Source organism: Psammomys obesus, unplaced genomic scaffold (assembly GCF_907164565.1).
Source record: "Psammomys obesus unplaced genomic scaffold, mPsaObe1.curated_primary_1811, whole genome shotgun sequence".
In the NCBI taxonomy this organism is placed as follows: Eukaryota; Metazoa; Chordata; class Mammalia; order Rodentia; family Muridae; genus Psammomys; species Psammomys obesus.
Genome location: NW_026596225.1, coordinates 3,048,489 through 3,065,843, shown reverse-complemented (window position 1 = coordinate 3,065,843; position 17,355 = coordinate 3,048,489). Strand labels below are relative to the sequence as shown.

The following is a 17,355-nucleotide window of genomic DNA, read 5'->3' as shown; positions in this document are numbered from 1 at the left end:
TTTTTTTTTTGTTTGTTTGTTTGTTTGTTTGTTTTCAGAATTGTTTACTTAGTGCTGTCTCGTGGCACATTATATGACTGGCAGGATCTTGCTTGTGTTCTGTCAGTGACATGTAGCCTGACCTGATTTATTTGGAAATGGCAACTCTTACATGCTATTATTCATGGGGAAGTGGGTACAAGTTTAGGTTAGTTTTAGGTCATTTCCCCTCATTCTACATGGACAATCCAGATAAACATTTGTGCTGGTTTCAAGACTTAAAATTCAGCAAAGGTGAGTCGGCTTCCCTTATTATTTTTGTAACTGATGTATTTATCCTACTTCTGTTGAAAACAAAGTAAGCAAGAATGTTAAAGCTGGAATGTTCTCTCTGAGTTAAATGTTTAACAGCTGTTAGAACTGGGTATGGTGATACACTTAGAACTGTTACGTTCAGACCACCCTGGGCTCCATAGTGAAGCCTGTCTCACATAACACAAGACAGACAGCTAAATAAGCACTCTTCAGGACAGACAGAAAAAGTGAAGTATTAATAATTGTTTCATCTAAGAGGAAGCTTGGGGTTTATTTGGTTGGTTTCTACTGTACAGCTCTTCTTGGTAGAAATAGTCTCTTGCTTGTGTTTAGTCGATATTAGTTACTCAACCTTGATTCTTTGCTGTTATTTTATATATTGTTTTGTGCAGAAGAGGAAGCTGAAATTCTGGGGCAGGAGTAATGGCAGGTGAGTGGCACAAACTCTGAAGAATGTGGCAGTTTGAAGGAGGCTTTGCAACCACTCCTGTGGACCAGTCTCAGAGCCGTGGCTCACGTCACATTCATCGATTTTCCCTAAGTTTTTGTTCCCTCTTGTTTCCAGGGAAGTGGGAGTGTCCATGGCATCAGTGTGACGTGTGTGGGAAGGAAGCAGCCTCCTTTTGTGAGATGTGCCCCAGCTCTTTCTGCAAGCAGCACCGAGAAGGGATGCTTTTCATCTCCAAGCTCGATGGACGTCTGTCTTGTACTGAACATGACCCCTGCGGCCCCAACCCTCTGGAACCAGGGGAGATCCGTGAGTATGTGCCTCCCTCAGTGCCGCTGCCTCCAAGCCCCAGCCCTCAGCTGACAGAGCAGTCATCCAAGATGGCTACTCAGGGGCCCAAGATGTCTAATCAACCACCTACTGATGCCACCCAGACGCTGCCACTTTCCAAAAAGAACCTGACAGGGACGTGTCAGAGGCCACTGCTACCTAAAAGACCCCCTGAAAGAACTGACTCTAGTTCCCACCTTTCAGATAGGGTCAGAGACCTTGCTGGACCAGGGACCAAATCCCAGTCCTTGGTATCCAGTCAGAGACCACAGGACAGGCCACCTACTAAAGAAGGACCAAGATCTCAGCCATCTGACAGAGCCTCTCCAGTTACCAGACCAAGCTCCTCACCCTCAGTCAGGCCCCTGCCTCTGGAAAGACCTCTGGGAGTGACAGACTCAAGGCTGGATAAATCTATAGGTGCTGCCGGCCCAAAGTCCCAGTCAGTAGAGAAAACCCCGGTCCCCACTGGCTTGCGACTTTCAACATCAGACAGGCTGCTGACCACCAACAGTCCCAAACCTCAGATTTCTGACAGGCCCCCAGACAAATCCCATGCCTCTTTGACCCAGAGACTTCCACCTCCTGAGAAAGTACTGTCAGCTGTGGTCCAGTCTCTGGTAGCTAAAGAAAAAGCGCTGAGGCCTGTGGACCAGAACACTCAGAAAAAGCACAGAGCTGCTTTGATGGATCTCATAGACCTAACTCCTCGCCAGAAGGAGCGGGCTTCTTCTCCTCATGAAGTCGCACCACAGGCTGATGAGAAGATGCCAGTGCTGGAGTCAAGCTCATGGCCATCTAGCAAGGGTCTGGGGCCTATGCCACGAGCTGTGGAGAAAAGCAGCATGTCAGATTCCCTCCAGCCAGCAGGAAAAGCAGCAGCTCCTTCAGAACATCCTTGGCAAGCTGTTAAATCATTCACCCAGGCCAGACTTCTTTCTCCACCTTCTGCCAAGGCTTTTTTATATGAATCAACAACTCAAGCCTCAGGAAGAGCTCCTGTGGGAGCTGAGCAGACCCCAGGACCTCCCAGCCCAGCACCAGGGCTGGTTAAACCGGTGAAGCAGCTATCAAGAGGACTTACTGCCAAGAGTGGGCAGGCCTTCAGGTCTCTTGGGAAGATCCCAGCTTCCCTCCCCAGTGAAGAGAAGAAGTTGGCAACCACAGACCAGAGTCCCTGGGGCCTGGGAAAAGCCTCACCAGGGGCAGGGCTTTGGCCCATAGTGGCTGGACAAACACTAGCACAGGCTTGCTGGTCTGCTGGGGGCACACAGACATTGTCACAAACTTGCTGGTCCCTTGGAAGAGGGCAAGACCCCAAACCAGAGCAAAATACAATTCAAGCTCTTAACCAGGCTCCTTCTAGTCGCAAATTTGCAGAGTCAGAACAGAAATAATACAGTAAATGTCACATAACCAGACAAGCTGTCCCCAGGGTACCCTTTGGGGAGGGAAATCTTTATTTCTTTTTTTTCCTTCTTAAAAAACGTATTCCCAACACTTCCACTGTTCTTTCCTTATATCCCAACACTCAGAACTCTTGTGATATTAGCCCATGGGGACTTGTGGTTGTGTGAACCGTGTATGGAAATCCGTCGGGCCCCGTTCAAGGAGACGTACAGACTTGAGTCTCTTTGTCCTAACTTTTACATATGGTCAACTTCAAATAAAAAGTCCTCTCTGGAATCAAGCATGGAATTCAATTCCACTGGTCAAGTTGGAAAGTACAGGGGCTTTCAGGGCTATTTCCCTGGCCCAGCAGTGCCCCACTGAGATCTCCTGATAAAACTTCAGGGGGATCCGATGTTAATTCAGGTCACTGGCAGTTTCTTGAGTATTGATGTGTGCTAGGTCAGGAGCTAGTGATTATTGTGAGACAGAATTACATAAGGCCTGACCCTAGTGAGCCTAATTTGCCTGCTTGGGTCCCCAGGCAGATTTCAAGGACCTCTGACCAGGAAACAACAAAAAGTACTGTTAGGCCATGAGTTTCCAGTTCTGTTTTCAAGTGGTTTTATTGTTGCTGTTTTGGTTTTTTTTTTTTGGGGTGTGTGTGTGTGTGTGTGTGTGTGTGTGTGTGTGTGTGTGGCCCAGAATGTGGCTGTACTAAACATACGTCTCCTGGTTGGAAAATGCATGTATGTGCATGTGTGTGCCTACAAAGCCCTTCTCTGTAAATGGAAGGGTGCTACGTCAAGGCCAAGGTGAGCTGAGGCAGCTGCTGCAGTCTCTGTCTGTGTGACAGGCTGTAGATTTGTCCTTGGGGAGCATCTGGTTAGGTCCTGCTCTCTGAGAATGAACTGTCCCAGAAGTGGACAAGGGCAGTTGGCGAGCTTACCTTTCTTCTCGACCAATAATCCTTTTACAGGAACCCACCCTCCTCATTTCCTCAAACACTCAGGTGCTTTCAGATTTCAGTCTAGGGCAGTGGACGTAGGGGATTTCTGGTGTGCGCTTAGCAAGACAAAGCACGTTCAAGACTGTCCGGCCCAGTGGGAATTCTACCCCCGGTCTCGTCTCTTGCCCTGTCTGAAGGGAGGAGCCCTCTCCACCTCCCTGCAAATTGCTGTGCCTTCTATTTCAGAGAGCACATGCCTAGTAACTTAGCCCGGTGGCAAGCCAGAACCCTTCCACAAGACTGGAGAAACATGGTATTTGGAGCAATGTCCGATCTAAGATGACTCCTCAGAACTGCTGATTTTCTGTTACTGCTGCCCTGAGCTGGGGCCCAAGGGCTGGGAATCTGTTGGTGCTACCCTGCCCTACCATTTCCCCAGCTCACAAACTGCCAACAGGAAGTGCTGTTTGGCTAGTTTTTTCACAGCTGCCCTTTGTCCTCAGACCATGTGTTTGTTTACCTGTCTGCTTTGCCAACTCAGCATCTTTAGCAAACAAAGACATCTCCTGGCCTTTCTCTCAGTTAAGGCTCTTACACCCTCAGCAGGGCCCACGTCTTGCCCCAGATCCCTCCTCCCTAAACTCCTGTTGAGGTTAGCTCCCATCACTTCTCAAAGGAAAGAACAGTGGTGGTTAGAGAAGCATCTGTGCTTTAGATAAAAATTGAAAGTAGGACTTGTATTTATTCCCCAAAGTCTGTCTCTGGGATCGAGACAAATGAACTCAGGCAGCAGGATGAGGCTGGGGCAGGGCTGTCCCCGGTTTGGGGTCCTAACCCCTACACATTACTGAAACCTCAGAACTCCCTCTCTGAAGTACACCTGCCTAGTTCTCCCTTTTCGTCCTCTGTCTTTCCACATCATCAGAGTCAAAAAGCTCTTTGTTCAAAAGGAAGAGAAAACATAAAGCATCTTATTTTCTTTTTAAAAAAATTTAAACCGTGAAGAAATATTTTTAATGAAATTCACCCAGGACATTAAAGTTCACTATATTGCATATCTTTCATGTGTGAGAATATAAGTATATAACTGCAGCTAGTAGACCCCTGCCCTGACTTCTTAGGTTGTGTGAGTAGGTTTGCTTGGTGCCAGTCCTGTGCCCTTTGCTCTCCTGTCATCTGTAGTTGTGATAAAAAAAAAAAAAAAACCAGATCTACACTGCTCTGTCAGCGTCTCCTTTCACTGTTGTGTGTTCGATTATCGTAGCTGTTTCATGAAATAAACTGTGAAGTGGGGGGTGGGGGGTACAGGCTATGTAAAAATTTTAAGTGGAGAAGTCTGGTCTTGACATAGCTTCTCTAAAATAGGTTTCAGTAGGTAATTGGCTTTGACAGCTGTCTAGAAGTGTCTCACAGGACAGGAGGGCGTTTTGGATGGGGGTCATGATTGACCACTTGTGTTTTGTTTTGATATTTCCATTCACCACCATTCTTGAGCCTTCCTTTCAGACCTGCTAGGAAAATATCTTCTGAGCTGTGTACTCGCTTGTGGGATGGAGAGTTGAGAGCACTGGTGAGGAATAGTCCTAAAGACAGGCATGTTCTGTCCAGGCCCACTGACAAGACTCTCGGGGTGTTGAGTGGGGAACCCCTGGGAGCAGAATGAGAGTGGTGTTAAAATTGGGCGTCAGTCACTATCCTTTAGTAACACAAGTGCTGCTGGGGGTGGGGGGACCCGTTTGTGGCAGCGGGAAGAAGGTGACCTTAGGTTATTCCCGACTGCTTTTGAATCCTGAAATAACTCTTCCATCAAGGGTGTAAAGCTGGCCACAGAGGAAGTCTTTTAGAAACTTCTGATCGTTGAACAGTGGGACTGGCATTGGCATTTAGCTGAGTGCTTAAATTCTGAATAGCCAGAGAATCTGCCTGCAAGACGGCACCCAGGAAGAGCTTTCCAGGGACAAGCCAAAGGCAGAAAAATCTCTTAGTTAGTAACTAATACTTTTGGTTAGTTAGGGGAAAAAAATAGGGATTATTGAAATTTCCATTCAAAACTTGATTTGTTCCTCCTGCTGGAGCCAACCCATTTTAATAGAAGATAGACATCATTTTCAAAAGAAAAAAAAAGGTATTTTTAGATGTCTGCTTCCCTAAAATTACTGTTTGAGATTATTTCAGTCACTGTCAGCTTTTTGGTTTTTGTTTTTACCATTCTGCATCTTTGACATTCATATCCTCCACCCCACACTACAGTCTGGGCTTGAAGTACAGCACTGAGTCTTTGGCTCTGTGCGGTAAGGTCACTGGAGCTGCGCTTCCAGGTTGTATTCCAGTGTTCCAGAACTGCCAGGACGGTGTCTAGGTTGTCCATGCAGGGCAATGAGGAGAACATTCAATTTGATGGGCTTTGTCCCTGGCTCCAAAAGGATATTGTTATCCTCTTGGGGCTTGTCTTTGGATGAGAAGAGGCCCAATGTCCTCACCTCATTGGAGCAGCAGCAGTAATTTCCTGCTCTTAAAATTACTCATTGTTAATTACCCCGAGTCATTTAGACCTAGGTAGCTACTATAGGAACTCGATTGGCTGTCATCAGTTTGCTCTCAGTTGAGCTTCCAAGTCAGTGCAGAAGTTGCTATAGTGTAAACTGAAACACAAATAATTGCTTTGTACACAAAACAATGTAAAGATGGTGCTAATCTCATGGGATAAATAAGCACTGCCAAGGGTTGAGGAAGTGGTGACATGAGAAACCCAGGTTCCTGTTTGGGGAGATAATTTATATAGTTTCCTTTCAGCTCTGTGAGAGGTGGGCGGCAGGTAGTGTCTATGATGGTTGCCCACCCAACCCTGGAGTGGTTCGATACAGACCCAGATGATGGCCACTGAGTTCCTTAGGGTCAGGGCCACCTGGTCTGTAGTCTTCATCCGTCCTGCCTAGGACATGTCAGAAGAGAACTGGTTGTGGGGTCACCACTGCCGTCTGCTTCTCTACCTCTGCCCTCCTGTGGCATCTCAGTTGCTCGGGAAGAATGAGGGCAATGTTTCTTAAGTTGGAAGAGCTTAGTAGACAACTACAACCTCAAAAGAGCTGGTTCCTGACCATTAAACTTTATGAGCTGGGCGGTGGTGCAAGCCTGTAATCCCAGCACTCAGGAGGCATAGGCAGATGGATCTTTTTGAGTTTGAGGCCAGCCTGGTCTGCAAAGTGAGTCTAGGACAGCCAGGACTACACAGAGACCCTGTCTCAAAAAACAAGAACAACAAAAATTCTTTTGTGGTCCTTTCCCTGTAGAGCCTTCCTGACTTTAAGAACATCAGTCAGTGAGGAGGGCCTCTGGGAGTAGCTACTGGGAGCTTGGCACAGCTCAGCAGAGGCAGACAGAAGGGGCAGAGCGGACACTGAGGGCCCTGGTGTTTCCAGGGTGGGCAGAGCGGACACTGAGGGCCCTGGTGTCTCCAGGGTGGGCAGAGCGGACACTGAGGGCCCCGGTGTTTCCAGGGTGGGCAGAGCGGGTGGTCTCCAGGCTGTGGTGCCGCCTTGTGTGTGTAGGTGAGTGGGGTCGGGTGAGTCAGCACCTAGGAGCTCATGGAAAGCAGCTTTCTAGGTCTTAACAAAGAAAGCTCTATTTTTTAAACGGGGAAAAGGGTTCAACCAAGGTCCATCACTGTGTTCTCTCACCCCCAACAGACTGTCAGCTGAAGTGAACATCCTAGTGAAAAAAGAGGGGAACCCTGTGCTAGGAGTCCCCATAAACATGTACTGTAATTCTTTGTATATAGAAAAAATACTGTAAAGTAAAGTTTAACTTTACTCTTATGGCCCTTGCCCTGTGTTTTTATTGTGTCTGGGGAGATGTAGCTCAACAAAACAACTGCCTGGCGTGGGGGAAGAGCAGGAGCCAACCTGAAGAGTGATGAGTTTCCTCCCAGGTTCTGCTGGCTGCCTAAACAGCCTTCCTTTTGATCGGAGTGTCTGGGTTCACAGGAAACTCTTCTACTCGGGTATTTTGAGGAACCATTTTAAAGAGAAATGAAACCAACACATCGGGGAACATATCCCTGGTTGGGGCCACACCCCACACCAGTAACTGGAAAGAGCTGTAATACACTTCCTTTTGCTTAAACAGGAAGTTAGTTATGTTACCACCTAGCTTTCCAATGTTTTTGAATCCGGACAAGTTAGCAGTTGCTTCATTTTTCTATTTACTTAGGTTTTGGGGGTAGGGTCTCATTATGTAGCTTTGGTGGCCTGGAACTTAGAAGACTGCCTCCCGAGTACTTGAATTTTAAAGGCACAGACTACATCCCCTCTTTAAGAACTCTTTCAAGACAGCGTTCACTGTGTAGCCCTGGAACTCACTTTGTAGTCCAGGCTGCCCTCGAACTCAGATCTGCCTCCCAAGTGCTGAGATTAAAGGTGTGCACCACCACTGCTGGCTTCAAGCCCTTCTAGGTAGCAGCTAAGCTGGATGGGTGCGACCTTTCTGACTTGCAGGACGATGGGTTGCCTCTTGTTACTTACATTACAGGGTGTTCCCTGGGAAGCTTAAGACAGTCACAGCCCTGAGCCACAGTCCAGGCATGGCACAAGGAGAGCTGGCCAAACAAACTCGTCTTGAGAGTGTTGTGGCTGTGCCTTTCATCTCTGAGCACAGCTTAGGTACTTCTTGTACAACTTCCTAGCCTTACCTTATCTCCAACCCCCACAAAAGAAAAAAAGTAGCCACGGTATTATGCAGTGGTACAGTTCTTACCTAGTATATTAGAAGCCCTGGGGTTTAACCTACATTCATATAGACATAGGACGACACAAAAAAAGGGGCAGAACCCATTGTCTCTCCATGGTTTCAATGACAACCTTAGGAAGCAGGTACTTGGTTCCCAAATGGGAAGAGTTAATATAGGAAGTGAGGCAAGCTATGGCACACAGCAGGGAAGGGGCTGTGAGTCACAGTGCATCAATTTTATTTACAGTTCAGAAGCTACTTAAATATTCTGGACAGAAGTTCTGGCCAGGACAGAAGCCTGGGATTCAAATCAGCCCTTTATCCCTCCTCATGCCCAGTCAGCCCAATACTGCCTCTGTCCCATGGGCCAGCACAGGCAGGTACCACCTCTGCCGCAGTGGGCACCTGGAGTAGCTCAGACACTTGACCACTCCAGCCCGGTCAAGAGTTGGATCCAGCCCCTCTGGGGAGTTCACTTAGTTCTCCCAGGCCAGATGAGCCGAGACTCAGTGATGACAACAGCTGTAGAAGTAAGGGTTTGCCTTCTGGCCCAGATCCACACCTTTGTCCTCTGTCAAGAAGAGAGGTGGTTGCTCAGCACCATTACGTGATCAAGTAGGTCACCAACAGGCCGGAGACCACAGCCCAGAGATCTTAATGGGGGAAGCACACACCTGTCATCACCTGGAAAGCAGCCACGCTGACGTAATCCTCTGCCACTTTCTGGAAGAGCTCGTCTGTCAAGCAAAGCATCAGTGAGGGCCTGGGGCCAGCAGCCCTGGGTCTCCCAGTGCCCAGCCTCTGAACCTTCCCAACAGGCCCCAGGACAACACTCACCCACACTCTGGCCTGTCTTGCTGGATGTTTCGAAAAGCTGGGCTTTGATATCTGAAAGAGAAGTGATTACTTTTCATACCTGGGGATCAGACCTAAGTGCAGCTAACAGTTCTGTCTCCTGGACCCACAGGCTCAAGGCCAGAAAGCACCTAAGGTTGTGGGTCCCCTGTCCCTGTAATCCACTCAACAAGATGTTGTCCACCCCTACCTCCCACCCTCAGGGACTTAAGAACAGCTACTATCTGCATAGTCCTGGACATCGTGGAAGTCTACACGACGGCGCCGCCTGTCTTCCTCCAGCAGGTCACTCTTGGTGCCACACAGGTAGATTTGACAGCCCTGGAGCAGAAGACAAGGCTGAGATCATCTCCAGGGACCAACAGTCGTCGTCACCTTGATCTTGTACCATCTGGCCACCTACCTCTTCTAAACTGCGCAGCTCCTTCACCCAGAACTTGGCTCTCTCAAAGCTGCTGCTGTCAGTGAGGTCTTGGTAGGGGTCAGACAGGAGACAGAATCAGGGATCGGGGGCTTCTCTCTGACGCCGACAGCAGCCCAGCCCTTACTTGAACAGGTCAGAATCCAGCCCCTTACCGTAGCAGACGATCGCAGCTTTGGCACCCCGGTAATAGATTCTGCTCATGGCTTCATAGCGCTCGGACCCTGCTGTGTCCTGCGGGGTGAAAGGAGTTAATGAGCTCCTCCACAAGATTACAAACGGGGCCCCCATCTTCCGTATCCCCATGAGAAAGTGAATGTGAGGGGGGAAACGACCTCGATGAGGCTCCAGTTGGCTAGTTTAAGCGGCAAGACATCAAACCTCGGGGATAGGTTTGCTCAAGGCTATTCCCAAGAGACATACCCAAATACCCAGAGTCACCGTCCGGTCTCCAACGCACATCACCTTGGCCACGAAGGCAGCCCCGATGGTCTACAAGCAGGGAAGAGATAAGAGTCGAACGCAGGCCGGCCCCCTTCCTCCCGGGCCTGGTCCGCAGGGGTGCACTCACGTTCTGATAGGGCCCCACCAAGAAGCGGTCGTGCACGTATCGCTCCACCAGGCTCGTCTTGCCCACGTATTCCTTGCCCAGCATAACCACCTTGACGTCCACGCGATGCCCGCTCATGCTCCCGGGGCCGCCTCACCCACGTCAGTGTCCACGCGGCCCACGCAGGGCCCAAGCCTCAGACCCCCCCCCCCAAGCCCAAGCGCCTCGCACCTCGCAGGCCCCCGGCGCCTCAGCCCGCGGCGCTCCGTCCCTGGCACAGCCGCGGCGCGGGGACGCGGACAGCGCTGCCCACCGCGCCGCCCGGCCCTGCGCGGCTCACCGGCGCGACCGCCGCTGCGACAGAGGCTCCGCTGCGCCGGGGCTATCCAGCACTGAAACCGGGGTCCCTGAGGCTAAGTCCAACCTGCTCCTCCGGGACTGGACCAGAGGAGGCGGGACGCCCGGTCACGTGTCGCGGGCGCCGGAAGTGGCCCAGCCTGCGCGGCCGGCGCCGGAAGCGTCGCGCAGTCCCGGAGCCGCTCATGGCGGCGGTGGGGAGCTGGGCGCGGCGCGGTGGTGACTGAGCTGCGAGCCTGGCGGGCGTGCGCCGAGCCACATGCCCCCCACCCCCGGGCTCTTCACCCTGATGCTGCACGGGTGCTGAGCCCGCCCGGGTCGGGACGATGGTGAAGTATTTCCTGGGCCAGAGCGTGCTCCGAAGTTCCTGGGACCAAGTGTTCACTGCCTTCTGGCAACGGTACCCGAATCCCTATAGGTACGTGGCGGTGGGTAGAGCGAGTCGCCCTCCTATCCGTGTGGAGCTCGGAGTCCAGGCTGCCCTTGAGCAGGGAGGCCACGAAGGACTGGACAGCGACTCCGGCGTGGGGTGTCCCCGGAATTGTGGCCACAGTTAGGACACAGACCTTAGCAGGACCAGGAGCAGGCCAGGCCTGCCAGGCACGCCGGGGAGGCCGTCTGGATTGTGCTTTACTCAGGCTCCAGATTGCTGTTTGCGGTCCCAAGGTGCTGAGGCAGGAAGAGGCGGCAGCCGGGCTGGGAATCCTGGCGGCGGCCTGCTCACCTGCCCGGGGCGCTCTCTAGCGGTACAATCCTGAGATCCTGCTCCACTGGAAAGCCGCAGAATCCAGGTCAGGGAGGAGGGAGGTGGAATTTGCCCGGGATGGGTTCAGTGGACTCGAATACTGATCCCAGGTACAGCGCTGTGACCTGAAGAGAACCTTCAGTGGGAACCTTCAGTGGGAACCTGCAGACCTTTTGTCAGGAGCAGACTTCTGAGGATCATCTCTATTTTAACACCTGCAGCAAACATGTCTTAACCGAAGACATTGTGCACCGGGAGGTGACCCCTGACCAGAAGCTTCTGTCCAGGAGACTCCTGACCAAGACCAACAGGATGCCACGGTGGGCAGAGCGACTGTTTCCTGCCAACGTCGCTCACTCGGTGTACATCCTGGAGGACTCTGTTGTGGACCCACAGAATCAGACCATGACCACCTTCACCTGGAACATCAACCACGCCCGGCTGATGGTAAGACCGCCTTCGGGCCCTCCAAATAGTTGCCCTTCCGATCTCAGGCAAGAGAGTAGTGGGGACCTCTGTGGCCTGGGGCAGGTCTAGAGTGCTCAGCGCCTGCAGAGTTCTGGCCTCGGATTGTCTCCTTTTCCCTTGGTCACCCTCTCTGGGGCTGCCTTCGCACTCAGTGGCACCTTTCTTCAAAGCTTATTTACAAGGATGTGACATCTCCATTTCGGATGGTCTTTCAGGAATGATGCTGGGGAGATGGGGGCAGGGACTTTGAGAGCTGCCTGGAATGAACGTCAGCTTCTGAATGAGATTTGGGGAAACAAATTATATGGACCTTGGGTCCTTTGGAAGGCTTGGAAACCATGTTTGGGGATACCCTGCGAGTTTCTAGAAGACTTTTTCTCAGCTTCTGTAACCTGAGAGATGGAAATTTTGCATTTCAAAAAGAAAAGTAGGGCTGGAGAGATGTCTCAGCAATTAAGAGCACTTGCTGCTCTTCCAGAGGACCCAGGTTCAATTCCCATCACTCACGTGGCAGCTCACAGCTGTCGGTAACTCCTGTTCCAGGGGAACTGACACCCTCACACAGACTGACATGCAGTCAGAACACCAATGCGCATAAAAAACAAATTCAAAAGTAAGGTTCAAAAGGTGTGTCCCTGGCTGTCACAGGTGAGTGGGCCCTTTCCTGCCCAGCACAGAACCTGAGGGTTCTGCTTGGTAGATAACCAACACAGTGCTGTGTTTGTGACTGCTGTCTCCGTGTTCTTTGCCATACACTCTCATAACAAAAGCTGTGATTAACATCAGACGGTGTGTGTGTGGGGGGGTGGATATCAGGAGGCAAACGCTTCGTGTGTCGAGGTCCAGAGGCCCCAGGTGAAGCCCAGGACCAGGTTGAAATGCCAGCTCATCCCAAGAGACTGTGCGCTTTCAAGGGTCAGCAGAGAGGTTGTAGGGTCAGGACAGCTTCTCTGGGCCTGGGGTTACATAACAGGAAGACCTTTGCCTTCACTGCCTCCCTCTTGTGGGGAGCACAGACTGGCCCAGTGCTGAGTGCAGGGCTGTGGCACCATCAGCGTGGGCAGCAGAGTAGAGGGAGGGTCTGGGTGTGGAGGGAGCAGAGCAAAAGCCACTCTCGGCCTGGCTTCCCGAGCAGGTGGTGGAGGAGCGGTGTGTTTACCGTGTGAACGCCGACAACAGTGGCTGGACCGAAATCCGCCGGGAAGCCTGGGTCTCCTCTAGCCTGTTTGGCGTCTCCAGAGCTGTCCAGGTAAGAGGCTTTGGAGCTGGGCTGGGCTCCGGGTCATTGAGCAGCTTCCCATCCTTTTCCCTCTCCTGCCAGGAATTTGGTCTTGCCCGGTTCAAAAGCAATGTGACCAAGACAATGAAGGGCTTTGAGTACATCTTGGCCAAGCTACAAGGTGAGAGCCGTGGACGAGGCGTGGGGGATCAGGGGACCCTCACTCCCAGTGGCTGGCCGTCCTGATCTGAGCCTGAGACTCTTGTGTGTGCCTGGGAGGGTGGAAACAGAACAATAACTGCATCCCTCAGAAGCCTGCCCGCTGAGGTTCAGCAGGGGCTGGTGGGCCTTCTAGGCACCATCTGAGACCACCTTCCTGTCGTTGTCACAGGTGAGGCCCCTTCCAAAACGCTTGTTGAGACAGCCAAAGAGGCCAAAGAGAAGGCAAAGGAGACAGCACTGGCAGCTACCGAGAAGGCCAAGGACCTGGCCAGCAAGGCCGCCACCAAGCAGCAGCAGCAGCAGCTCGCATAGCCCGCTCCCGCTCCCTTCCTCCGAACCCGAGTATTAAAGATGGACCTGCAGCCCTCTGTGCTGTCTGGGTGGGGGGGCAGGAGCCTGGCCACAGCAGCATCTGCAGGGCACCCGGCCCCGCCCGGCGGGCGGAGGGCTGCGGTCACCTGCCCAAGGTCCCAAGCAGGCGGCGTGGTGATGCGTGACACCCTGCGCTCCACAGGGGCAGGGCTCCTTGTTTTATTCTCTGCTGTGTCCCAGGGACCCGGAACAATATTCAGCACATAACAGGCACTCAATAAACATGATTTGATTGGCCCCAGTCCTCGAGTCAGCTTTGCTTGGGATCTGGACCTCAGGCGAGTCGCCCTCCTCAGCCTCTACCCCTATCAGGTGTGCTCTCCCTGCCTAGCAGGGACTCTTTGGCAACTGCTGATCTTACTTCCTCTTTCCCAGTTGTTGCTAGGACTTCCCCCATCTCCTCAAGCAAGACCCTAGACAAGCGCTTACAAAAGAGGGTTTTTAATGAAAATACTGTGCGGTGTACGTGGGGCAGAGGCCTGGGGCTCTGCCCAGGAACAATCGGTCTACAGGCTTCCTGTCCTTTGGGGGGCAGCAAAGTAGGGCCAAGCGCTGCATCCGATGCCGGGGGGGGGGGGGGGGGCAGCCAGCCGGCAGCGTCCTGCTCTCACACAAGGCTCTGTAAGTGAGAGTCTCTTCCAGCAGGCTGCACAGACCTCAGGACTTGTGTGGGCCACTGCCTGGCAGACTTAGTCCAGAGAGAGCAGTGGCATCAGAGCCAGCTGCCTGCACTGTGTGAGTAGCTGTGTTCCCGGCCAGCGCTGAAGCTCTGCAGCAGCTCTGATTCAGTCCCGAACACCAGGCTCTCCACGTCCACCTCCACATCCTCTGCAGGGGGGAGCCAGTCAAGAGCCCAGCTGCCCATCAGCCCAGCCCGCCCCCCCCCCCCCCAGGGCACTCACCTTGGTCTGAGTCCGAGCGCTCAGAGGACAGACCAGAAGAGTCCAGGCTGTCAGCTCGCAGCCTGTCCCTCCCTCCAGCTCCTGGCAGCCCCTGGAGCTGCTCCAGCTGCTGCTGAAGGCTCTGCTGTTTGCTTCGAAGCTTCTCCTTGAGCCGCTGGGCCTGCTGCTCCTGCTCCTCCAGCTTCTGCAGAACCCAGAGGGGCAGAGACTGGGTCAGCTGCCAGGACCTGGCCTTTCTGTGGCCACTCCGGGCACCCCAGTCACGAATGCCTCTAGGGCCTGGCCACATGATATGTCAGTACGAGCTTGGGGGTGGCATCCTGCCAGGCAAAACTGGCCAAAGGGTGTAGCCACACCTAGGTTCCTGCCCATGGCTACCCATGGGCGCAGACCAAGCAGCGTCCCGTCTCCGTTTCTTTAGATCTCGGAAAGCCAGATTTCCACACCAGGTGTGCTTTGAAGTGCTGCTGACTAATTTAAGTTGGTCTATAGACCAAGAGGCCACCAGCTCACCGCATCGGCACACTCAACAAGCAAGACACAGTAGCGGGGATGCAGCTTGTGCGTGGAAGTGCCTCTCCAACCACAACCAACAAGAATTGTGGGAGCTGGAGAGATGGCTTAGAAGTTAAGAACACTCACTGTTCTTCCAAACATCCTGAGTTCAATTCCCAGCAAACACTAGGTGGCTCATAACTGTCTATAGTAAGATCTGGTGTACAGGCAGAATGTTGTACAAATAATAAATAAATCTTCAAAAAATTTTTCATTTTTGTTTTTTTAAACAAGGGGAGAAAAAGCCACAACACTCGAGACAAGGAATGGAAGGATGGAAGCCCATCAAGGTAGGGGGACCCCAGAAGCTTTCAGTGTCCATCTTTGTTTATGATAGGCAGAGAGAGAAGCCTAAAAAACTGTCAAGGGACTCTGAAGCCTAAGAAGCAAGGCCTGTATTAGGGAGAGAGAGGCTTGGGTGTCACAGGAAGCAGGAAGTGAGGCTGTGTCCTGTCAGGGATCCCAGCTGGAGATGGACACTCTGAGCGAAGGCAGCTTGGTAGAAGGGAAGCCCAGGAAAGGGCTGATGCCCAGGCCTTGCCCTTGAGGTAGCACATTTCATCTACCTGAAAAATGAGGTCAGATGAACTCTGCAGGAGAGACCAAAGGCTACATGACAGCCAGGACGACGGAAGTGACAGCAGGTACCTATGTGACAGTGCAAATATGTTCCACAGCCATTTTATCTGCTGAATGCCAATGACACAGGCTGTGCTGTGGCCCTCGATAGAGCCCGACAGAAACGGGCTCAATAGATGTTTGTTGAAGAGCCGGACAGGCATTATCAACCTTGAATCTGCCTCTCATCTGCTCTGCCTTCAGGCTGACTGGACATGTTTCCTTCCATCAAATGGGCCTGGGAGGCAGGAAAGATCCTCTTGTTTCCAAGGCAGCTAACATGCCCACATAGCTGGCACAGCCTGGGCCTTGGCACCTGCATATCCACTCCTGTCCACCAGGGGTCGTGCAATTCCACCCAAGCAGCAGCAAGGCCAAGCTGAGTCAGCTAGTAGTTCAAGTCTGTCCCTGGCCTCCAGCTGTCTCCTACCTAGAAAGCTCTGAAGGATGAGAGTAGAGGGCAGGTACCAGTCCACAGTCCACCAGATCACATGGTTTATAACAGTATTCTCAACAGCCAAACAGGGAAGCCGTAACAAAAGGAACATTGAAAAGGCCTCAGAACAGCCCTGCTGCCTGCTCTTCTTCCCACGTGATGGACGAAGAGCACAGAGGATTCTCAGGTCAGGCCGGAGGAGAGTGGTCCCCACACTCCAGGCAGGCGCACCCACCGGGGACACAGCATCTTACCTGAATGTGCATCCTGGCCCGGCGCAGCAGGCTCAGCGTGGTGAACCTGGTGCAGTCCGCCCCCAGGGGCATCTGCTGCCGCAGCTGCTCCAGGCACCGCTTCAGCTGGGCCCTCCTGCAGAGGAAGGGGGCCGCAGGGCAGTACCAGCTCCTCCGAGCCAGCCAGAGGGACAGCAAGGGTGGAAGAGCTGGTCCCGGGGACCTGGTGCGGTCAGCCTGCCGGGGACTCACCTGCGCTTCTCCAGCTCGTTGTGCACAGACCTGCCAATGCCAAGGGGATGAAGTGAGGGGCAGTGGGGACCGCCAGGTCCTCAGCTCCAGGTTTCTGTTAGCTCAAGACCCCTACAGATGGCTGTGCCAAGGAAGCCTCCCGTGAGAACCTGGGCTAGTGTAGGACACCCACACTAGTGTAGCCCAGTCGTGGGGTCTCCCCGGACAGCCAGGCGAGACATCTGGACAGATGTGACACTCGGTCAAAAAACAAGCCTGCCGGGGAAGTCAGCAGCAGGGGAAACACTTAAAAGGAAGAGCGTAAGCAGAAGGCAGAAAGGCAGAATTCTGTGAGGCGAGTTCAGGAGTGGGAGGAGGACTCTGTCTTGTCCTGACACAATGGATACACACGCACTGTGCATCTATGTGTGGGTGTGTCTATATGTTGTATACACATACATATTTCGTATGTGTGCATATATATGTATACACACGCATATAACACACGCATGTACTAAACAAGGAAGAGAGACAGGGCTAAGATGGACCAGCTGAGGACCAGCATCCCTCCCCACGCTGCCCCATCCCCGCTCACCGCCCACTGTTTAGCGCGTCAGGAGCAGGCAGGGGTCGCCTCCTCCTCCCGCAGACGACCCGGGGACTGAGGTGCGGACACAGGGACGCGTAGCCGTGCTCCGCCTCTGCCGGAGAGAGAAGCCAGCCCGTCAGCCGGAGCCCGTGGCACGGCCCGGTCAAGAAAGGCTTTTGGCGCCAGGACGCTTTCCCCATCCACTCCTCGCCCTGCCGCCCGCGAACCCCTGTGGGCGTGCGGGCGGCGGCGCGCGGCTGCCCGCGACCTTACTCCGTCCCGGCGGCGCGGGGGCCGCCCTCACCTCTCTCGCGCCGCTCCAGGAACTCCGCCGCCTGCAGCAGGACCTGGATGTTGCTGGCCACGGGCTCCATGTCCGCGACAAGACGGCGGCGGGCGGGCTGGGGAGGCTGGCCCGGCAGCGCCGCTCCACTTTGTTTCCCCGTA

General features: G+C 53.0%; 4 protein-coding genes across 5 annotated transcripts; 2 read left to right on the top strand and 2 right to left on the bottom strand.

Annotated features, from left to right (window-relative positions):
• Positions 1 to 37: 37 nt before the first annotated feature.
• On the top strand, positions 38 to 7,225 carry LOC129668093 (histone-lysine N-methyltransferase, H3 lysine-36 specific-like). Its single transcript, XM_055595870.1, has one exon. It carries the CDS (start codon positions 748 to 750, stop codon positions 2,467 to 2,469), a length of 1,722 nt encoding a protein of 573 aa, XP_055451845.1. The 5' UTR covers positions 38 to 747; the 3' UTR covers positions 2,470 to 7,225.
• A 1,131-nt stretch (positions 7,226 to 8,356) lies between these two features.
• On the bottom strand, positions 8,357 to 10,422 carry Rab24 (RAB24, member RAS oncogene family). The gene is made up of 8 exons (XM_055595802.1): positions 9,983 to 10,422; positions 9,835 to 9,903; positions 9,567 to 9,645; positions 9,394 to 9,461; positions 9,212 to 9,311; positions 8,973 to 9,023; positions 8,810 to 8,872; positions 8,357 to 8,706 (listed from the first exon to the last, which is right to left on the bottom strand). The coding sequence occupies exons 1-8, from the start codon at positions 10,097 to 10,099 to the stop codon at positions 8,642 to 8,644; spliced, it is 612 nt and encodes a 203-aa protein (XP_055451777.1). The 5' UTR covers positions 10,100 to 10,422; the 3' UTR covers positions 8,357 to 8,641.
• Positions 10,423 to 10,463: 41 nt separating this feature from the next.
• Prelid1 (PRELI domain containing 1) lies at positions 10,464 to 13,585 on the top strand. Of its 2 annotated transcripts, XM_055595798.1 has the most exons (5): positions 10,464 to 10,736; positions 11,285 to 11,510; positions 12,667 to 12,780; positions 12,853 to 12,931; positions 13,142 to 13,585. In XM_055595798.1, the coding sequence occupies exons 1-5, from the start codon at positions 10,645 to 10,647 to the stop codon at positions 13,282 to 13,284; spliced, it is 654 nt and encodes a 217-aa protein (XP_055451773.1). In that variant the 5' UTR covers positions 10,464 to 10,644; the 3' UTR covers positions 13,285 to 13,585. The 2 variants fall into 2 exon arrangements, with proteins under 2 accessions (XP_055451773.1, XP_055451774.1); XM_055595799.1 differs by lacking the exon at positions 12,667 to 12,780 and having other exon boundaries at positions 10,484 to 10,736.
• A 184-nt stretch (positions 13,586 to 13,769) lies between these two features.
• Positions 13,770 to 17,355, bottom strand: Mxd3 (MAX dimerization protein 3). Its single transcript, XM_055595800.1, has 6 exons — positions 17,213 to 17,355; positions 16,915 to 17,020; positions 16,341 to 16,370; positions 16,110 to 16,224; positions 14,247 to 14,430; positions 13,770 to 14,172 (listed from the first exon to the last, which is right to left on the bottom strand). The coding sequence occupies exons 1-6, from the start codon at positions 17,280 to 17,282 to the stop codon at positions 14,057 to 14,059; spliced, it is 621 nt and encodes a 206-aa protein (XP_055451775.1). The 5' UTR covers positions 17,283 to 17,355; the 3' UTR covers positions 13,770 to 14,056.